This window comes from Cryptomeria japonica, chromosome 10 (assembly GCF_030272615.1).
Source record: "Cryptomeria japonica chromosome 10, Sugi_1.0, whole genome shotgun sequence".
In the NCBI taxonomy this organism is placed as follows: domain Eukaryota; kingdom Viridiplantae; phylum Streptophyta; class Pinopsida; order Cupressales; family Cupressaceae; genus Cryptomeria; species Cryptomeria japonica.
In genome coordinates this window covers 764,123,297-764,143,835 of record NC_081414.1, presented here as the reverse complement: position 1 = coordinate 764,143,835, position 20,539 = coordinate 764,123,297, and the positions used below count along the sequence as shown (strand labels likewise).

The 20,539-nt window shown below is 36.8% G+C and overlaps 1 protein-coding gene across 5 annotated transcripts in view; it reads left to right on the top strand.

Moving 5' to 3' along the window:
- The window catches only part of LOC131026993 (uncharacterized), a 33,797-nt gene extending 15,300 nt beyond the window's left edge, over positions 1 to 18,497 (top strand). For 3 of the 5 annotated variants that reach the window (XM_057956999.2, XM_057956998.2, XM_057957000.2), the window contains 3 exons: positions 13,566 to 14,709; positions 14,900 to 15,145; positions 15,661 to 16,265. In XM_057956999.2, the coding sequence (XP_057812982.2) occupies positions 13,568 to 14,709; positions 14,900 to 15,145; positions 15,661 to 15,802 (1,530 nt within the window). In that variant the 5' untranslated portion in view covers positions 13,566 to 13,567 and the 3' untranslated portion in view covers positions 15,803 to 16,265. Of the gene's footprint in view, positions 1 to 13,565; positions 14,710 to 14,899; positions 15,146 to 15,660; positions 16,266 to 16,323 lie in introns of those variants that run through there. The other 2 variants (XR_009102429.2, XM_059212014.1) reach the window with 2 other exon arrangements.
- The last annotated feature ends 2,042 nt before the right edge of the window (positions 18,498 to 20,539 follow it).

Sequence of the window (20,539 nt, the reverse complement as noted above, 5' to 3'; positions counted from 1 at the left end):
AATGGTGAGATCTCAGAAGAAGTCTACCTAGAGCAACCTGAAGGGTTTGAAATTCATGATGCAGAGTCTCATGTGTGTAGACTCAAGAAAGTTCTCTATGGGCTCAAACAGGCTCCCAGGGCTTGGTATGAAAGAATTGACACCTATCTCTCAGGACTAGGCTTCTCCAAAAATGATGCAGATCCTAATCTCTACTACAAAAGAAATAAAGGTGATATGCTAATATTGATCTTATATGTTGATGACTTGTTAATCACAGGAAATGACCACCTTATAGATCAATGCAAGAATGATCTATCAAAAGAATTTGATATGAAGGACTTAGGACTCTTTCATTACTTCCTAGGATTGGAAGTATGGCATAATTATGACAACATTATACTAAACCAAGGAAAGTACACCTTGGATATTTTGAAGAGATTCGGAATGCTGAACTGTAGACCCATGACCTCTCCTATGGAAACCAACTTACATAAACTTAAAGAAGCAGCAACAGAGTCACAACCCTCCGATCCTACTCAATACAGACAGATGATTGGATCCCTGATGTACCTGGTAAATACAAGACCAGATATCTGTTATGCAATTAATGCTCTAAGCCAGTTTATGTGTGAACCGAAGGAGATACACCTGGTTGCAGTAAAACACATTATGAGATACCTACAAGGTACCCTAAACCTTGGTTTCAAATATGAGAAAGTTGATATAAACCTACATGGATTTACAAATTTAGATTGGGCTGGAAGTGTGACAGATAGGAAAAGCACTTCAGGGTGTTGCTTCAGTCTAGGTTCAGATATGATATCTTGGATCAGTAAGAAGCAGTCTTCTGTAGCTCAAAGCTCCATCGAGGTAGAATACATTGCAGCTTCTATGGCTGCCCGAGAGGCAGTATGGCTTAGAAAGTTGCTTGTGGGGTGGTTTGGAGAACCTATGAAACCCACTGTTATACACTGTGACAACCAGAGTTGCATAAAACTTTTAGTAAACCCAGTGTTTCATGATAGATCCAAGCATATTGAGATTCCATACCGCTATGTGCGAGATATGGTAGATAGGAATGCAATCCAACTAGAATATGTTTGTATAGGAGATCAAACTACAAATATTCTGACCAAACCCCTTTCCAGAGTGAAGGTTGATCACTTCAGAAAAGGTTTAGGTATGATAGAAAGGTAATTTGCTTTGTAATCTATGTTTGCATACCTATAAGATGTTTAATGTGTAAACCTCTTTGTCATGTTAGGACAATTTTTGGATTCTATCCCCTGGGTTCATATCTAAGAGGTGATGATCTCTCAAGATAGTGAACACTTGTATGGGGACATTATAAGGTGACGATCTTATAATGTCCAAACCAGTTATCATGTTGGATCTCTGGTGTGTCATGGATATGCCATGATTGTGTTGTGATAAAACATTTGTATAAAGTGTTAGTGCACATATCACAACTTGGATAAGGTGAGAAATTAATCTTTCTCATATGATTATCGTTAAGTATTGCGTGTGTAGGCAATACTGATATCACATGCTTAGGTGATATCCTGTCAATCACAAGATTGATGTGATGAACTTCAGTATCACGTGTTCAAGTGATACCTCATATCATATGATTAGGTGGTATGACTTCCTAAGAATGTCTAAAATGCTAACTATCAATTGAATTTTGATGCTTGAATATATTGTCTACATTCATCTTACCTAGCTAAGAGGGAGTGTTAATGTATGATAGCTTCAGTAAGATAAATGATTGAATGAGAGATAAATGAAGTCTCTCATTCAATCATTTATCATATCGATAACCATGATAAAACCTTCAAGCAATTAATTCCTCTTTGATAGCCATTCTACATTTGCATATAAATAACCTTATCATTGATAATCATACTATGCATTTTGTTTATGTTCATCGATTAATAAATCTTGTATTTAGATGTATATCGATTAACATATATAATGATAAATAAATGATTAATGAAAACACCGATTAATATATCGGGTTGCATATAATATATTGGGTGGCATTATAACAAAGGTCACCGATAGTTATCGGGTGTTAAGCCTACATCGATAGTTATCGGTTGTTAAGGCTAACACGTCGATAACTATCGGCTGTTAGCATTGAGCAAACACCGATAGACATCGGTTGTAATACTACTCCCACACCGATTGGCATTAACGTTGAACATGCATTTGTTTAGTATAAACAAAGAGGCACGATCAAGTAATGTCTTGATCGGTCATGACCGATCAAGGCATTGCTTGACCGTGCCCCATTTGTTATATACTTATATTGAGTGGCATTCGTGAGATAGGACATAGAAAATATTAAATGCTCCTCTCACCTGCCACAAACAAGAAGATAGTCAGATTTATACATTAAGGCAATAATAAATGCAACAAGATTATTTTAATAGAATACAACTTGCATATTGAATGTAAATTAAACATCATTTACAAAAAGATGGCATAGACTATGAAGAGACTTTTGCACCTATAGCACGTTACACTTCTATCGGAAATATTATTGCTATTGCAGCTGTTAAAGGGTGGAAATTGCATCAGATGGATGTAAAGACATCATTATTGAATAGTGTAATTGAAGAAGTTTTTATTGAACAACCAGTTGGATTTGTGATCCATGAGAAAGAATCACATGTATGCAATTGAAAAAGGCCTTGTATGGCCTTAAGCAAGCTCCACGCGCTTGGTATGAAAGAGTTGATCAGTATTTGTTGAACTTGGGTTTTCTAAAAAATGATGCAGATTCAAATATCTACTTCAAGGTAATTGATGCTAAAGCCTTAATTTTAGTTTTATATGTTGATGATTTATTTCTTACTGGAGAGGATGATCTCATTGCTAGATTTTGGTTTGATGCAATATTTTCTTGGTTTAGAAGGGTGGCAAAGACCAAATGAAGTCATATTGAGTCAGGTAAATATGCCATTGATCTTTTGAAAAGATTTGGTATGTTAGATTGCAAGTCTATGGCAACCCCCATGGAAGCAAATTTGAAAAAGTTACATGAGGTTACAACTAGTTCAGACTTAGTTGATCCTACTATGTATAGACAATTGATTGGATCTTTGATGTATTTAGTCAATACAAGGCCTGACATGTGTTATGTTGTTAACACTTTCAGTCAATTTATGTGTGAGCCTAGACAAATTCATCTTGTTGCAGCTAAACATATATTGAGATATGTGCGTGGTACAGTGGGATATGGCCTGAAATATACTTCTTGTGAAGTCTTGAAATTGCAGGGTTTTTCTGATTCAGATTGGGCATGATGTGTTCCTGACAGGAAAAGCACTTCAGGATGTTGTTTCAGCCTAGGATCAACTATGATTTCCTGGTGCAGCAGGAAACAATCATGTGTTGCTAAGAGTATAACTGAAGCGGAATATGTTGCAGCTTGTGTGGTTGCAAGAGAAGCAGTGTGGCTTCGCAAATTGCTTGAGTCTCGGAGTTTTGATCATGCCTAATGCCGTTTAGGGTTTTTGAAGTTATAGGATCAAGTTGCAAACGTTGGAATTTTAATGATCCTAATTTTGTCTAAGTGTTGACCTTCTTGAGCGTTAATGTGCTTTTAAACACGCGCGTCGGTGATTTTAAAGTGCCAAGGTATTTTTCAGACCTTTTGGAGTTGTTTTCTCGCTCTCAAGGTATTATTCAAGTTGATTTCGCACTTTATCCCGATAAATTTCCTTATGTTTCGCTCAATTTTTTGGAAAATTTGCCTAAGTCCAGTTGAGTTTTATCAAGTTTCAGAGTTTTCTAGAGATTTTGAGTGGTTAAAATGTCAAATTCCTAAAGGGAAATCCATATTCTAAGGGTTGAAAGGTCAAAATTCCATGTGAGAGGTGCTTTTCCCCTCATATTCCAGACTACCCATCTTTTTCTCCCACTCAAAATCCACACTACACATGGGTTTCCCCTGAAATCCATATTGTCTATGATTTTCCACCACTGTTTATCCATGCTTTGGGTCATTTTTCCCCTGGAAGCATTAAAATTTGACTATGTCAGGATTTTTCCAGACTGCCTTCGTTTTTCCATCGGGAGTGAGGATGAAGTTGAGGATGATTCCATGCCTGGGTCGATTTTCCACTAGGTTGTTTTGTGACAAGTTAATGCAGATTTTTGTGCAGACTCTCAGTCCATACCCAAGTCGATTTTCCATTGAGAGCAATTTGATGAATTTTGAGTCTGGATTTTCTTCCAGACTAAGGTCGAAATTCCATCGGGGAGTATTTTTTGCAAATGAAGTGAATTTGGAGTGTGGATTCCTTGTCCATGCTCCCATCGATTTTCCCCTGGCCTGTTTTGTATGCATTTTGATGAGTTTTATCATGGATTTTTATCCATACTGACATCGATTTTCCCTTGTGGGGAATATTTTGGTGTTTTAAATGATTTTAATGGGATTTCTTAATCCCTATCCATATCGATTTCCCCCCAAAGGCTCAATTTTGACTTAAAATTGAAATATTTAATAAAATGAGCCACATTTTAATTGTTTTTAAATGGTGATTGACGATTATTTAAAATTTTAAAAACAAAATTAAATAACTTGCAATGACAATTTAATGTTTTTTACCCTTCTAGAAGCAAGTTAGTTTTACCAAACAAGTATATAAGCAAGTATTTTATCCCACATTGCTTGTGTGGTGAAAGTGAGGCAAAAGCAAGTATAAGAGAGGAGTCTCCAACAATATTTTATTTTGCCAGGTGTCTCCATGTTTGGCGATTTTCCTCTCTTATTGGCGAATTTTGGCGAAGTATTGAAGTGAAGTGTTTGATTGAAGGCTTCCATTTTTTTTTTCCAGCTTGGCAATCCTTTCCATTGTTGCCATTGAAGATCATTTCCAGATTTTCGATTTTTTGGTGAAGTTTGCCATTTTTGGTGAAAATCACGATTTTGTGGAAATTGGCGATTTTTGGTGTTTGATGACTTTTGGCGATTTTTTCCACCATTATTGCTGGCTGTCCCAGACCTTCATTGCAGATTGTGTTGCAGATTCGAGCTTGATTGAAGACATTTTCATAATTTTCTAATAGCTGGAAATTTCGATTTTAGTTTGGCAAGTGTTTGTGCCATTGTTTGGGCTGCTATCATTCCCAGCTTGCTGATATGTTGCAGATCTGAGTTTGTCCTCCATTATTGCAGCTTGTTCAACCTCCATAGCTGGCTGGAAAATCAACTTTCAGACTTAAACCTTGTTCCCAACTATTTTGTGCCTTAAGAGATTTTATCCAAGGAGCTGATTGTAGACATTTTCAATCAATTTTCAGAGTTATCTTCCATTGTTGCAGACCTGAAACTCCATTGTAGGGGTGCTGTCCTCAGAAAACAAGTTTTTCCAGCCACCTACCTACCTTGCAATTTCACTTGGGAAGCATTTTTGCTTCATTCCAGAGTTTATTTCTGAGTATTTTATCATTCCTAAGGGTGCTGGTAAGTCTGAAAACTTCATTTCCAGATTTGTCTTTAGTCTAAGTTTTCATTTCCTGCCCTATATACACACTCAGATTTTCTTGTGTTTGCCTTGGAAGGTTGATTCTCATCAAATTATGCATATCTAGATGATTACAACATGTTTTAAAAGTTTAATTTTCAGGTTGTCCTCAGATTTTGTTGACTTCCATTGTTGACTGCGGAAGGTGTCCTCAGACATGCTTTGTGTGAAAACACAACCTTTCACACCTTTCCTTAGTCACTGCTGATCCGGTATACTCCTTTGTACTTTAGTTTGCATAATTTCTAAGTGTAAAGAGGTTTTAATGAATTTTATAGAGGGTTTCCATGCCCTAACGTTGTCACATTTCGAATCTAATTGTCAAGATCTACCAAGAGTGTGGACTATTTTCTTGACTTTATGCTCTAATTAGCTTAAAATCTTTAGAAAGTCAAGAATTTTATTTATTTTCCTAAGTTCTAACTTCAAGCTTCGTACATGTGTGATGTCGAAGTTCGGATTTAAGGAAAGGAAAGAACTGTTGAAGATGCCGGAGACTAGATTCTATCCAGAGCCTAAGATTTCATCCAGATGGAGAGAGATCATAGATACGAACATGCATTTCCTAGACCTGAACCAGATGCGACAACGGATGTTCGGAGTTGGAAATCAGATTCCTTCCCCGACATATGTGAACATTATGAAGAGTGGTATTTTTCATGCCGCTGGATTTCCACAGTCCATACAGTGCAGTGAGCTTATCCTGGAGTGTGCACGATGTTATGATCCTCTCACACGAATGATCGAAAGTCCTAAGGGCGTTGTCATTGGCTACCTTGCTGAGGATGCTATTGCTGAGGTGTTCGGAATTCTACGTGGAACAAATATGAAGGATGTGACCAAGGATGAGTATAAAGAGCGGTACATGAAGAAGATGGGTGCTTGCAAGAATATGATAAATAAAGAGTGGATGATTGAGCCTAGGCTTCATCATTCCAAGGCTCCCAAGACACTCATGTGCACAGACTTCAAAGAGAAGTATAGTGACTTAATATTCCTACTCAACAGAGTGATGGGGATGCCGCAGGGAGCAATATTCGATGGATGGATGTTCTATTTCATCTAGGATTGTCTTAGAGGAACATTGGTAAATTGGTCTAATATTATAAGTGACAATCTAGACTTTCAGTTGAGGAATGTAGAGCAGTCCAAGTCATTCGCCATGACTTCCTACCTAATATACTTGCTTGCACGATTCTTTTCATAGAGAGGATTGATATGCAAAGGTGAAGTCGGGAATGGGTAGGGACAATTCAGGAGTCATGAGTGCTACCCCTAGCTAAGCATGTACAAAATTGAAGACTACAAGAGAGTGAATAACGTATTCGCAATGTACATCACATGGATGTTGCAAGGCGGAATCCACAAAAGATTGTCCAAGGAGGCAACAGAGCTAATAGAGAAATATGGATCGTGGTATATTTAGTTTTCCACTTTCACGTACCTTAGGATTCATGGGTTTCAATTCGAACCCTATAGGCTTCCTAGGTATCCGTTTGACAGAATGATCTTGTTGGAAGTGGTGAGACAACTTCTAGAATTTGATGCCATTCAGAGAGAGAAGCATGGGACAGGCATGACATTCCCTATTTTAGTTGGGAAGATATCAGAGGGTTGCCAGTCAGCCTTAGCCACTAGCACTGCGAGTGAGGAGCTTGCATTCTATTGATTTGCAACCTTCAAGAAAAAAGAAAGATTTTATCCAGATAAGAAAGTTGGAAGGTATAGAGAAGAAAAAATCAGACTTAGAGAGTATATTGTAGGGATAAGGCGTGAAAATCCCACCCTTATTTCCCCTATTGCAGTTGACCATGTAATACATTCACACTATGAGGCAGCGAGAGATACACATGGATTGAGAGTACAAGAAAGCAGGCAGATGATTTCCTTACTCAGTTTGTCTAGGCATATGATAGGATAATAGGGCTCGTATTTAGAATCCAATATTTGGAGGGAGTTTGGGAAGAATTCCGGCCTATTCAGGAGAAGACTATTCCACGTCTCCAGGCTTCGAAGAAGATTCCTAATTCCACCTTGGTCAGCGAGAACATTGTGCACAGTGGAGATAGATGCGATTTCCATGGTTGGTATTGTTCATTGGCCATGAAGAGATCAACTTATGAGAACGCCCGGTCGAGTTGCATGGAGATGGAGGGGTTGATTCAGGACATTCAGATGAAGATCCTTGCCTCAATTGATGAATTATTGGGTGTTGATGTTAGTGATGCTAGTGGTTTACACTTAAGCCGAATTAAGAGACAAGATGAAGTTTATGTATTTTTGCCAGTTGGACTCTTTGAAGAAGAGCCAGATAGACGACTTGGTCTCTTTGTTGATTCATGTTTATAGTTCGTAGAAGCTCATGCCAGATTGGGAGAACACTTTGGACGCTTGCTCGGATTCATCGGACGTGATTGATTTATAGCAGGATACCTTGCCTAGCATTTCCATGGAGGAGTTAGATTCATTATTGACTAGATTCTTGGAATATGCTAGGAGAGAGAGAGATGCAGGGAGGAATCTTCTAGAAGATTCCCTATTTGATGACTAGGTATCTTTTTATTGGGCCATATGTTGGTGGCACCATTTTTGATGTAAACCCTAATTAGGGCAATTCTAGGGTTTTGTTGGCATGATCTTGGCCATTGATCTTGGATCAATCTTGGCCATACATATTTTAAGAGACTTTATATATACCTACTTGTCTCTCATTTGTAAGGGAGAGTTTTTGTAGAAGTGTTGGTATATGCTTGCAGCTATTTGAATCATAATCATTGTTCTATTGTTGGTGATTTTTCTCTTCAAGTGTTGTATTTTCATTCATGGTTCTCAATTCCTCCAAGTTAGATTAGAATTTTAGATTAGAATTTATTTTCATGTAAGTTAGATTGAGTGAAAGATTTGTTGAATATATTTGTGTGGAATCCTTAATCCATACCACTAGCCTCTTGCCGCTAGTAAGTGCGCCTTGTGTGGTCAACTGGAAATTTGAGTAAGCTTAACTTCAACTATTACGCGTTTTTTGACAAGCATCAACTTGGATGGTGTCAACGTTTGATGGTGTTAGTCTAAAAATCCTTAAGTATACTTTAGACGATTGCACTAAGCTTGTGTCAATACCTGTTTGTGAGACCCTGCTTAGTTTGATTCCACTAGATTTGTTCACCATTTCCGACATTCCTAGGCCTAGAATAGATTTCTTGAACCCTATTCCTTTTGCCCTTTTTTTAGTAAGAATTAAATCCAGAGCCATATTGATAAATCCTAAGTTGTCAGTACACCTATTCCGCATCTTCATGATCGAAGAAGATAATCCAAAAATTTGCTTAAGTCCCCAAGTGAACACTGCAATTCACATCGACCATTGAGTTACCCACTCGTCAAGACCTAACACGTAGAAACCTTGGAATCATTTTAGTTGATCTTATCCTTAGCATTTGAGGTGATTTTGTTTAAGAGAGGGTAAATTACCTTGGTATTTTATTCTGAAATGTTATGTGCATAAAACACACATCAACAAAAACCTACAGTGATTCTTTGTGATAACCAAAGCTGTGTAAAGCTTTCAGTTAATCCTATTTTCCATGATAGATCCAAGCATGTGGAAATAAAATATCATTACTTGAGAGATATGGTTCAAAGGAAAACAATGGAGCTCAAGTACATTTGCATTGAAGAGCAAACAACAAACATTCTCGCCAAGCCACTTCCTAGAGTGAAGTTTTGTTATTTCCGAGACAAGCTTGGTATTGTGGAGAATGATACTCTTGTTGAGAAAGAATCTCAGCTGTAATGAATCTTTTACATGTTGTTAATGAGTTCTTCTCTGTGAAGGAGAAGTTCGAGGTGTAATCCCTTGTAATGCACTTTTCTCTGTGACAGAGAAATTTGAGGTGAAAGCCCTTGAGGCTCTTTTCACTAATGGGAGTAGCCATAGTGAATGTCATGTTGAAAGACTCCATGATAACATCACGTTGAGTGACTCCGTGATGAGAGCTTGTGTTATTTCACTCATGGGAGTAGCCATGGTGAACATCATGTTGAGTGAATCAATGATGCCTATCACGTTGAGAGAATCCGTGATTAATTTTTGTTGTTTTCATATTGTGTTTGTCATGTTGAGAGATTCCATGACTTGAATATCAGTGAATGATATCTCCCTTGTTAAGAGGGAGTGTTAATGTGTATAACTTCGTGAGACATCATTTCATGCAATGTGTGTGAGATTTGTATTGCTGATTGCACCCTTTCACAGTTCATCTATTTTGCTCGATTGTTTTTTGAGCTCTGTGTTCGTGATAATTCTGTTTTTTCATCTCCAAGCATGTTGTATGTGTTTTCGGTTCTTTCCAATATCCATCACCGTATATGTGTATGTTGCTTGCGGCTTCGTGGAAGTATTGTGCGTTGGCTGCCGTTACCGTCTGATCTGGATTCCATCCGTTGTTCACTTCTCTCCGTTGTTCACTTCTCTTGATGTCTGTCATGTAACTGACATCTTTCTTTTGAGCGTGGTTTTTCATCTTTACTCCGTGAAGAGTTATACTTTTTCTACTCATTTATATATCTCTATGTTTTCCGGCTGTGATGGAGTTCAGGCATTCTATCTATTTTATGTATTTTGGTGATCTTCAGCAGTGTGTGCTTATTCTTTAGAAAAGAGAAGCTGTATTCAGTGAGCGGTATAATTTAAAGGAAGACCATTTATTCTTTTGCTTTTGTGTTCATTCGTGATTAAGATCGAAGGAGGTATTCTTCAGTAGCTTCCGTGTATCGCTCGATCCTTTCTATATAACCTTTGTGTGAATGATCGACATGCAAGATATATATATATATATATTGTGAAGGAGGATATATGTGGTATGCATTGTAGAAGTCATTTTTGACTTATTCGGTTGATTGTTAAATTGATAACAATCATTTCTTGCTAAGTGTATCAGCTTTGTATCAGACTTGTTTTGATAATAAAGATATTTTTAGTGTGGCTGGGTTTTTCACCCTCAGGTAGAGATTTGTGTTTTTGTGTTTTGTAAGGATTCTTGATTCAGATTTCTGAGTTTTTATCTTTCTGGTTCTAAATTTTAACAGTATCCAGATTCAGCTGCACTCTATCCTCATTTTACCTTTTATTTGCCTTTTATATCATTCTTATTTTAGCTCCTGAGCTCAGACCTCATGAAACTGCATGGCCTAGCTTTGGATTTTCTTTTATTGAACCTTTAGCTTTTGTAGGTCGCGTTTGGAGAATTGAATGTTTAAGAGTATTTTGGAAAATCTGCATAAATAGTTTTGTATTACAAACATTTCTTGTCACATAGTGGACTCATTATCAGTGAGTAAAGTTGGTGCTTCCATTATGTGGCTCCAACATATTTAAGCAGTTTTCTAGAATATACTCAAATTAAATCTTTCTTGATTATCCACCTACACCAGGAGACTAGTAACACCTACATCAGGAGACTAGTAAACTGAAAGATGCACTTGCTCTTCTTGTGGGTTGTCATAGGTCTGACTGGCATCTTGTCTAGTCTGGGACCTTAAAGTTGGCAATGCTATTTTTGTTTTTTTGTTTTACTTTACAGGATTATATTTGCTTTCAAGAGTGTGGTGTTTGCTATTTGGTGCCAGCCTTGCGTTATTTTATCTCTTTATCACTTATGCAAACCCATTTTATGGTTGTATAGTTTTTTAATGTGGTTGCATAATTTTTTACCTGAGGTTTTCTACAGCTTTCTTCCTTGCAACTTCTTTATGATTTTGAAGATTTTGAGGGATGTGCATGTTCTCTGTCATACTGCATCTGTTATCACGTGTTTGGTTGTTTAACATTAGTTTATCTACTCTAAGATTCTAACAGACTATTGTTTGTCTTATCAAACAGTTAATTGGGGAAAACTTTTGTGGATAAGGCAATGTTCCCATGGATGGGGCTATAGCATATTTCTTAGTGGGTGCTCTTGATAATATTTTTAGGAAAATAATCCAATGAAAGATAAACATTCATCTCTCTGCTACATATTTTTAAGACTGTCAAATTTATGAGCAATGTATTTTTCTGGAAGAATTCACCTTACAATCTCTATGATTTGGGATTTTTTTTTTTGAAGCACCTAATTCTGTGCTACAAAAGTTCAATCCTTTCTCCTAAGTTGCCGGTACGGGTACGGATACGGTATGCTGGTACGGCAATTTTTTTTGGGGGGGTTTTGGGTACGTCCGTACACAAAAACATAAAAAATCATAAATATATACGTATATGCAACCTAAAAAGTAGAAAAAAAATAAAAAATTAGAATCTCAAATATTATCAATGATTAATAATTATGAAAGTAAACATATAATGATATTAATATAGTTCCAAACTTTTAAATTACAAAATAATTAAAATATTTGTATTTATCTTAATAATAATACAAATGAAAATTGAATATTTAATTATTTAATTTTAATTTGTATTATTATTAAATAAAATACAAATATTTTAATTATTTTGTAATTTAAAAGTTTGTAAAAATATCATTATAACATATATGATATATGTTTACTTAATTGAGTTAATGATTATGAATAATTATATTTTTACTTTAAATTAAATTTAAATATTTAAGTCCAAGGGGTTGAGCTTAACTGGTTAAAACACTGGGTTCTCATTGTGGAGACCCAAGTTCAATTCCCAATAGGGACATCTAAAGTGGAATTCTAAGCTGTGACTCTTGGCCTTCCATAAAAATGGGGAAGGTCTAGGGTCAATCTAATCAAACAATAATAATAATAATTCAAAATATTGCGGCTTCGGCCTATTACCTACCCAATTTTTTTTTTTTAAAATATTTAAGATTTATTATTATATAAATATAAATCATTAAATGATAAAAATATAAATTTAAACTTAACAAACTAATTAAATAAACAAACAAATAAAAATTTGTCTAAAACTATAATCATGTCATGTAGCAAAAATTTGAAACAAATTAAAAAATTGAAACTTACCTGGTCGCTCATTCCTTGCTGTGGCTCAGCTCCCGTTCGCACAACTGTTCTTGCCGCAGAAGAAAAACGGCTGCTCTCACTGCAGCACAGGAGAAAGTGTGCCCAAGTCGTGCCTTGTTCGCCCGCGTCGTGCTCAGTTTGTGCCCAAATTGTGCCCTTTCTTCTTGCTATCTGCCGCAACACAGGAGGAAACAAAAAAATGTGTTTTCTAACTTTTCGTTTTAGCCTTTTAGGGTTTACACGACCTGTTTTCATTCTGAAAATTGGAAAGAAAACATTCGAAAATCATGTCTGACTTTGATTCGAAAAAAAACGTGATGGATTCGTGGTTGAAAATGCAGAAGCGTTTGAGGAGGAAAATGAAAGAACCCTATCCGAATCCACAGGGATTCCAAAATGATTCAGAATCTGAAACGTATCGTACCTGGATACGGTATTCATCGTCACTGCTCAAGGGCACAGATTGATTGTTTTCCTGGCAAATGATAGGTTTTGGTGGTGCTTGTCTCAAGTGTAATTTGTTAGGATTTTCCTTTCTAGTACTACTAAGAATTGCTTGTGTGAATTATAGTCCTAGTTACAGGTTCTAAATATGTTGACATGCCTTCTAATTGGCTGTTCTCATTGAATTCTGTTTGTGATTAAGAAAACAAAAATAAAATATGCAGTCTTTTAGAGTGCCCCTATTTTTTAATAAAATGTATAAAATTTTAAGGACATTGGACGAATTATTTCAGATTATCACCAAACATAGAAAAATGTAAATTCTATATGGTAAGAAAGAATAGGGTAAGATCTCAAATTGGATTACGTTATAGATTATCACCAAATTTTGAAAAATGAAAATTCTGTATATACAGTACATAAGAACAACAAAGATTTCTAATTCAATCACAATTATGAGCATATTGGAGTTTAATATGAATGTTTTAGAAATAATTTCTTGTTAGTTTAATAACTGACTTTTTCTACTTCGACAGAGCAATATGTTTTTGATACCATATAATGATGCTGTATATTTCTACAATAACAATTGCATTAATATACCCACAGGAATGGCCTTAGAATCACCTACAAGGTCCTGGGACAGGCAGGAAGATTTACCTAGGGGCACGAGGGAGGAGTATGGAAGAAGATCAGCCGACCTTGATCTCAATCAAGCTGTGACAAAAGATGAAGGTGATGATTATGATTACCAACCTTATGAAGAGAAGCCTTGGCAGGAAAATACAACTGGAGGTGGCCTCTCGATGCAGATGGAAACTGACAATCCCCGAGTATATTCTCCTGTGCGGATGGAAATGAGCAAAGGGCCTTCAGTGTCTCCAGTGCCAAAGTCTAGATCAGCATCACCCATTCCAAGACAAATGTCAAGTCCGCATAAGGTTCAAATAGGATCATTCACTGATGGGAGGTTTGATTCTCCAGGGAAGACCCCTCCAAGGCAATCATCTACACCATTGAGACAAAGGTCCCCATCTCCTGTAAGAGCTAGATTGCCTTCACCTGCAAAAAATGTGTCAGCATCACCATCTAGATCCGCATCACCGGCAAACTACACATCTGCTTCACCTACCAGGCACCAATTACATTCTCCTACAAATTCTGTGCCTCATGTTTCACGCAGATCACTTTCTCCTGCAGAGCATCCTTCTTCACCCATTAGGCGCAGACCAGCCTCTCCTGCGATGCAAATGTCAGGTTCTCCTGGTAGACACAGATCAGGCTCACCTAGGAGGTACAATTCTCCGTCACCTGAAAGGCGCAGATCAGCCTCACCTAGGAAGTACATTTCACCTTCACCTGAAAGGCACAGACCAGCCTCACCTAGGAGGTACATGTCCCCTTCACCGGAAAGGCACAGATCGGCCTCACCTAGGAGGTATATGTCACCTTCACCTGAAAGGCACAGATCAGCCTCACCCAGGAAGTACAAGTCACCTTCACCTGAAAGGCACAGACCATCTCTTCCCAGAAGGGAGATACCATCTTCTCCAGCAAGGCACAGGTCTCCAGTTTCTAGGCATGTATCTCCATCTCTGAAAAGAAGGTATTCACCTCAAGAAGTTCGACGTAAGCATGACCAGTCACGGTCCCCTGTTGGAAGACATGGTGTTTCACCTGGTTACGGAAGAGGTTATCATGGTAGATCTCGGTCCAGGTCACCTGCACGAAACTATTATCGAAGATCACCCAGGTATGTCACTTGTTTCTGTTTTGTTTTTCTAGTTCTTTTGCTATGGCCTTTAAAACATACTTATTAGCATTTTCCGGATATTAATTTTCCACGTACATGCTCAAGAGTAAAATATAATGCTACCATTTTCTTCGTTTTTTGAAATATCAAATTATTTTAATTGCATGAGCTTTATGATTATGGATTGCAGGGGTCGTTATTCACCAAGGAACAGATATTCTCCAAGGCGCAGGTCCCCTCAAAGATATCGCCCTCGACACCGGTCTCCAAGACGCAGGCCTTGGTCCCCACCACCAAACAGGAACACTGGTCTTGGAAAACCTGGAAATAACTTATTTATAGCAGGATTCAGCTTTGACACCACAGAGAGAGATTTGGAGAGGAAGTTTAGTAGATTTGGAAAAGTCACTGATGTTCGTGTTGTTCGAGATAAGCGGTGAGATTTCTTCAGACTTTGTTTACATTTAAGAAGTTGTGTATCTTTTTCATGCAGGGTACTAATTTGGACATCTTAAATATAGTTTGGATATCAAAGTTGATTTTGTCATCTGCTGAGCTTTCCCCTGATTCTTTTGAAGTTTTTTTTGGGGGTTGGCTATTTGTTCTGTCATGAATTCTCTAACGTTCTCTTTTTCCCTAGTGCTCATGCATTTATGCTAGTATTTACTACTCATTTGTTGACCACCGGTGTGTTGGAAGCTTTGTCAGAAGTATGGAACTTGCATTCTTAGTTAACAATCTTTCTCTCCTGTCCTCATCTCATTATAAATCACTAGCAATACACTTGCGGCTGACCTTTCAGAACAATCTTTGAAATTGGATTACCTATCAGTTTTAAGTTCGGTGCTTTGAGTTGAAAGGGCCATTTAGCTAGCTTTGTGAATTAGCAGATGCTCAAGATATGATTTTAAAGTTGTTGTACCCTTACATATTCACTCTCTTATTTTGCAGGTCTGGAGATTCTAGAGGTTTTGGGTTTCTAACACTCGAGAGAGATGAGGATGCAGATGCTGCAATAAGAGCACTTGATCAAACTGAGTGGAAAGGTCGAATTGTTCTCATCGAGAAGGCAAAGACCCCAACAAGATACTGAATAAGCTCGAGAGGTTATCCTAGAATATTTTTTACTAATTGCTTGTATTGGCATTTAATTTGTTATTAGAGCATTTTAAAGTGTTAAACTTGACAGAATACTCAAAGTTCTATCAGTTAGTGCATATGATATGTGGCATTCAACGAACCTCTGTTCGACTACCCACTAGGTTTTGGAAGCACCAGAAGTACACAGATGCTTGGTAGTTTCTAAAGTATGTAATGTTGTGTTCCATGTTAGTTTCTAAGATTCTGAATCTTTTTATACTTAAACAACTATGAATATGTAGTTGATGTTGCTGAGAAAGCTATTGAAGCTTGTAGCCTTTTATGGGCATTCATTGAACAAACAATGGTGATCTGTCTTCTATTTGGTTAGCAGCTTAGGTTAAGTGTTAAAACTGTTTTCCTTTTTGGTCGTCTTATGAACAACCTAAGTTAATAAAGTATGGAAAATTTTAATATATATTCATCAAATTTGAATGATTAAATGATAACTCTTTGCATGCAATCCTCTTTCAGGGTCGCCCAGCGGCTATCTGTACCTTTTTCCATTTGTTCCCGAGAACTTGTACATTATCTTTTCTCGAGCATTTTTATGGTTGGCGCTTTTGTACCCGGAACATTTTGGACTTGGTCATGATTGCATTTGCACTTCCTGAACCACACGGTGGCATTGTCAAATCTATGTACCTTCCACATGTACAGTCACTAGCATTGCATGTACCATATTGCCATGTTTTTTGACTTGGAGCGATGAGTGAACAATGAACATCAATGGTACACTGCGTGATGATCACTGTGCAGAGCTTGTGGATAATGTTTTTCAATTTTATAGCAATTTTTTCTTTGTAATTTACACTGCAGGAAACACAATGGCTATCATATATAAGGGTAAGTTAATTTTAAATTTCAGCAGGAAATACATAATTTGCTCAAGTGGCCAAAGAAGCTGTCAGGCATGTGAAGGTATGGTAAGATTCCTATCAGTGGATTGTATGTATGGATTACCAGGTGGCATGTCTTCTATTGTTTGGTGCTATAGAATATTAGTTGTCAAGTCTTCTGTTGTTTGGTGCCAAGAGTAACAGTGTTAGATGAGTATAACATGTCATGCTTTGACATCAACAGGATATTACTAAGTTTTTGAGCTGCTTAGTATCATGTGATGTAATAGAGGATCAATTTTTAGGTTCTGTGGCATCCTTGCCAATCACATGATTAGCAATGTAGATTATTTTTCCCTATGTTGGTACAGGAATTACTTGTGGTGAGCCTAGATCTATCATGTAAGTTGTTTGGTTTGACAATTATGAGGGGCATGCTTAATTGTGGAGGTCTAGAATCTTATGATCGTGCAATATTTCTAAATAGTGATCCAAATCCTGGGAAATTTTATACTAGCAGTTGATAGGTGCTGTGCGGAATCCCCTAATCTTGGTACATTTAAATGCATGAACATGAATTAGTTGATGTGACACAAGCGTGTACTTTTTGTAAGCAGTTGACTACCATTTTCTGTCTTATGGACTACATTACACAATGTTCTTTTAAGTAGCTGTAGATGTAGCTGATTATCATTAAACTATATATGCTTTGAACAAGCGAGAGTTAACACCAAATTAGTGTGCACAAACAACGGCTCAGCATCTGGAAATGTGCCAATTTCGGTTTCCATGCATGCCTAATTGCATCCCAAGTTCCTTTTTCTGTTAACTAAGACACATGCTTGACCTGAAGAATGAAGATATATGATGGTTCTCTTGACAACCCTTTGCAGGGGATAAATGTCCCTACAGATACCAACAGGTATGTTCTGCAGATTTGTCTTTTTATTTCAAAGATCACATAATTCTAACTACAACAATTTTTTGTTCTGCATTGACTACCACTATGAAAAGCTTCAGGGCTACATTTTTGGAAGTTATACAAAGAAGCACATGTTTGTGCTCTACAAATTTAAAGTTCCATACTGAAAGCTCCAGGAATTTTCATAAAGATTTTATATCAAAAGCTTCGCCATAGTAAGAAGCCACTGCATGTGTTTTAACATTGGTCTGAAGAGGTTGGATAAAAACAGCTTTGTTTACAACGTACAGACTTATCAGACAAAAGTAGTTACTTGAACTGATAGCAATCATGGTTAAGTGTAGTGTTGAATGCAGATGTATTGTAGGTTATTCTCGCATGTTCCATATCAGGATGCAACATTGGGGGTTGTTAAATACTGGAGTAAAACTTGACAATCAGGTTTAATGGAGAAATTTGACAAGGGACTGGTATGGAAAATTTGGCTAGATTGTGCTGTGAATATAACAAAAGCCAAAGGAACTACTGTACCAGTATGGAAGATTCTGGTAGATTGTGCTGTGAATTACAAAAGCCAAGTGAACTCTTGTACTGTTATGGAAAATTCTTATAGATTGTGCTATGATTGACAGGCCGAAGGAACTATTGTACTGGTATGGGAAATTCTGGTAGATCTGCTGTGAATGACAAAAGCCAACAGTACATGTTCAGATCAATTAGAAACATGCCTAGTGTGCTATCTCATGGAAGATTCTTTACTGCAGTTTTTCTTGCAAATATCTGTAGCTGCAAACGTGATTTTATGTATACTTTTGTCCACTCTTCATGATAGATTGGGCTTTTGTCAACCCTGTTGAGGATACAAAATAAATTCTTTTTTGGCAACATTTAGGGATCTAACGTGTGAGGTTGGGCTTAATGTACATGTCTTTTTGTAAGAAGGGAAGCATGCCATTTTTTGTAAGGAGGGAAGCATGCCATTTTAATATCATTATGCTATAATTGATTTTTTTGTGCTATTTTGTTCATTCCCAATGGAATCGGTCTGTTAGTGTCTAAGAGGTCGTTTTAATGTTTACTCTGATTGTCTATGAAGAAGAAGATAAGTGTTATGGTTCTCTGAATGATTGAATTTTTTCAAAGTCGGTAACCAGTTCTTAGTTTAAAAATTCACATCTTGATTGTAGACAAATTTCTAGAATACCATAGACACAGTATACAAGTTGCGTTGTGGACCATGTGGTAAAGGTTGTGTCAGCATCTTAGATGGGATTAGCAAGGTTTTTGTTTATTAATGTCTCGTGACATATACAGATTTAGGTTGTGTATCATGTAACGAAGCTTCTGTGCAGCTGCATGATTATGGAAGTCACATAGAAATGGTTGTGTTCTGGTAGATGGTTAAATGTGCATGCCCACCTGTAGGAGCCATATGTACCTATTCGACCAATTTTTGTAAATATATATGCAGGAGAGGAAGGGGAGTTCACTATTTGCAGACAACGGATATGACAATGCCTCTCAGATTGAGATGTCTTAGGAATAATTCCTTTATTTGGGCATTACTCAGGGCAGGGTGAATCTTTCTTTGTAATTCTACCCATGAACTAGGGATTTCAATCCAAAAATGACTTGGTAATAAAAAAGCTGAGACATTGTAAGCAGTAACTATTATGTTCTGTGAACTTTTTAATATTTCTCATGTTACTCATTAATATTACTTTTGTAGTTTATTCGAGTGTTTCCAAGTCACATTTATTTACAAGCAAGACATAAGAACAGGTTGTTCGCCTCAAATTGCTTATGTTGTTTTCTGTTTGTCCTAAGTTGAAAGTTCTGTTATAGTTATGGGCTAGCTAAATGTTCCTTGCTAGAGGTTTCATTTTTGGAGATAATTATAAGCATTAATATTGGCTTATAAATGGAGTTACCGTTATAATTGTTTTCAAGACTTTTTATAATTTATAATTAGTACAAGGCAAACAGTTCTGATTTTTGGGAGCAGGTCGAAATTCCTTACATGTTTGCTGTTGGCTAGTTCATGTCTAGTACAACCACCATTTTCCCATGATCTGTGAGAGTGGGGGCCCTGCAGGGGGACCTTGTCGTAATTGAAACATCTAACTGCTGCACCATAGATTCTAATCCATTTTTATAAGATATTACGTGTTTGTTGTCTTCGTAGATAATTATGTATAGCCATTAGTCTTATTATTTTGTTCAAATTTGTGAGCCGTCTTAACAAAGAACAGCCACCGTGATGTTGGTCAAAAACGTGAACTTTAATATTTTCAAATCCATGATCTTGCAACAAAAATTTGCCTGCCAATCCGTAGCTTTGGGAGAATTTTCAACCCAATTCACTTTAAAATACAAACTTACGATAAATAGTAAATAATACAAGAGATCAAGAGATACAAGTTTGCTTACACTTGGGTATCTATACCATACCATCAAGCTTGAATAAAGTAATTAATTATCAATATATTTCAAGTACTTTTGAATTCTTATAATTTATTATTATTAGAGTCATATAATGTATGGTGTTATTTTATGGTGATGCTTAGGTATGATATGTTAGATAATAGATTTTATTTAGGAAAATGTATGGATGGGATGGAGGTGTTAGGGTTTAGGTAGACTGAAGCAATAGACAATATTAAATACAATGTCGAATTCACAATTTTGAGAATTTGCCTAGATCTAGAGTTAATGGAAAGCACAAAGAAGAGAACAAAATGTGACAAGAATAAATTGTATTCCTATCAATGATGCAAAATATCGATCAACTGGATCATTAAAAATTACATACAATGTAGATGAGCTTTTTTATAAAGGCAAGACTGTGACTACACAATCATGCCATGTGGTTAAATGAAAAACAAGGGTTGGTAGGGTAGGTGGGAGTAGGTAGGTGAAATATTAAAAT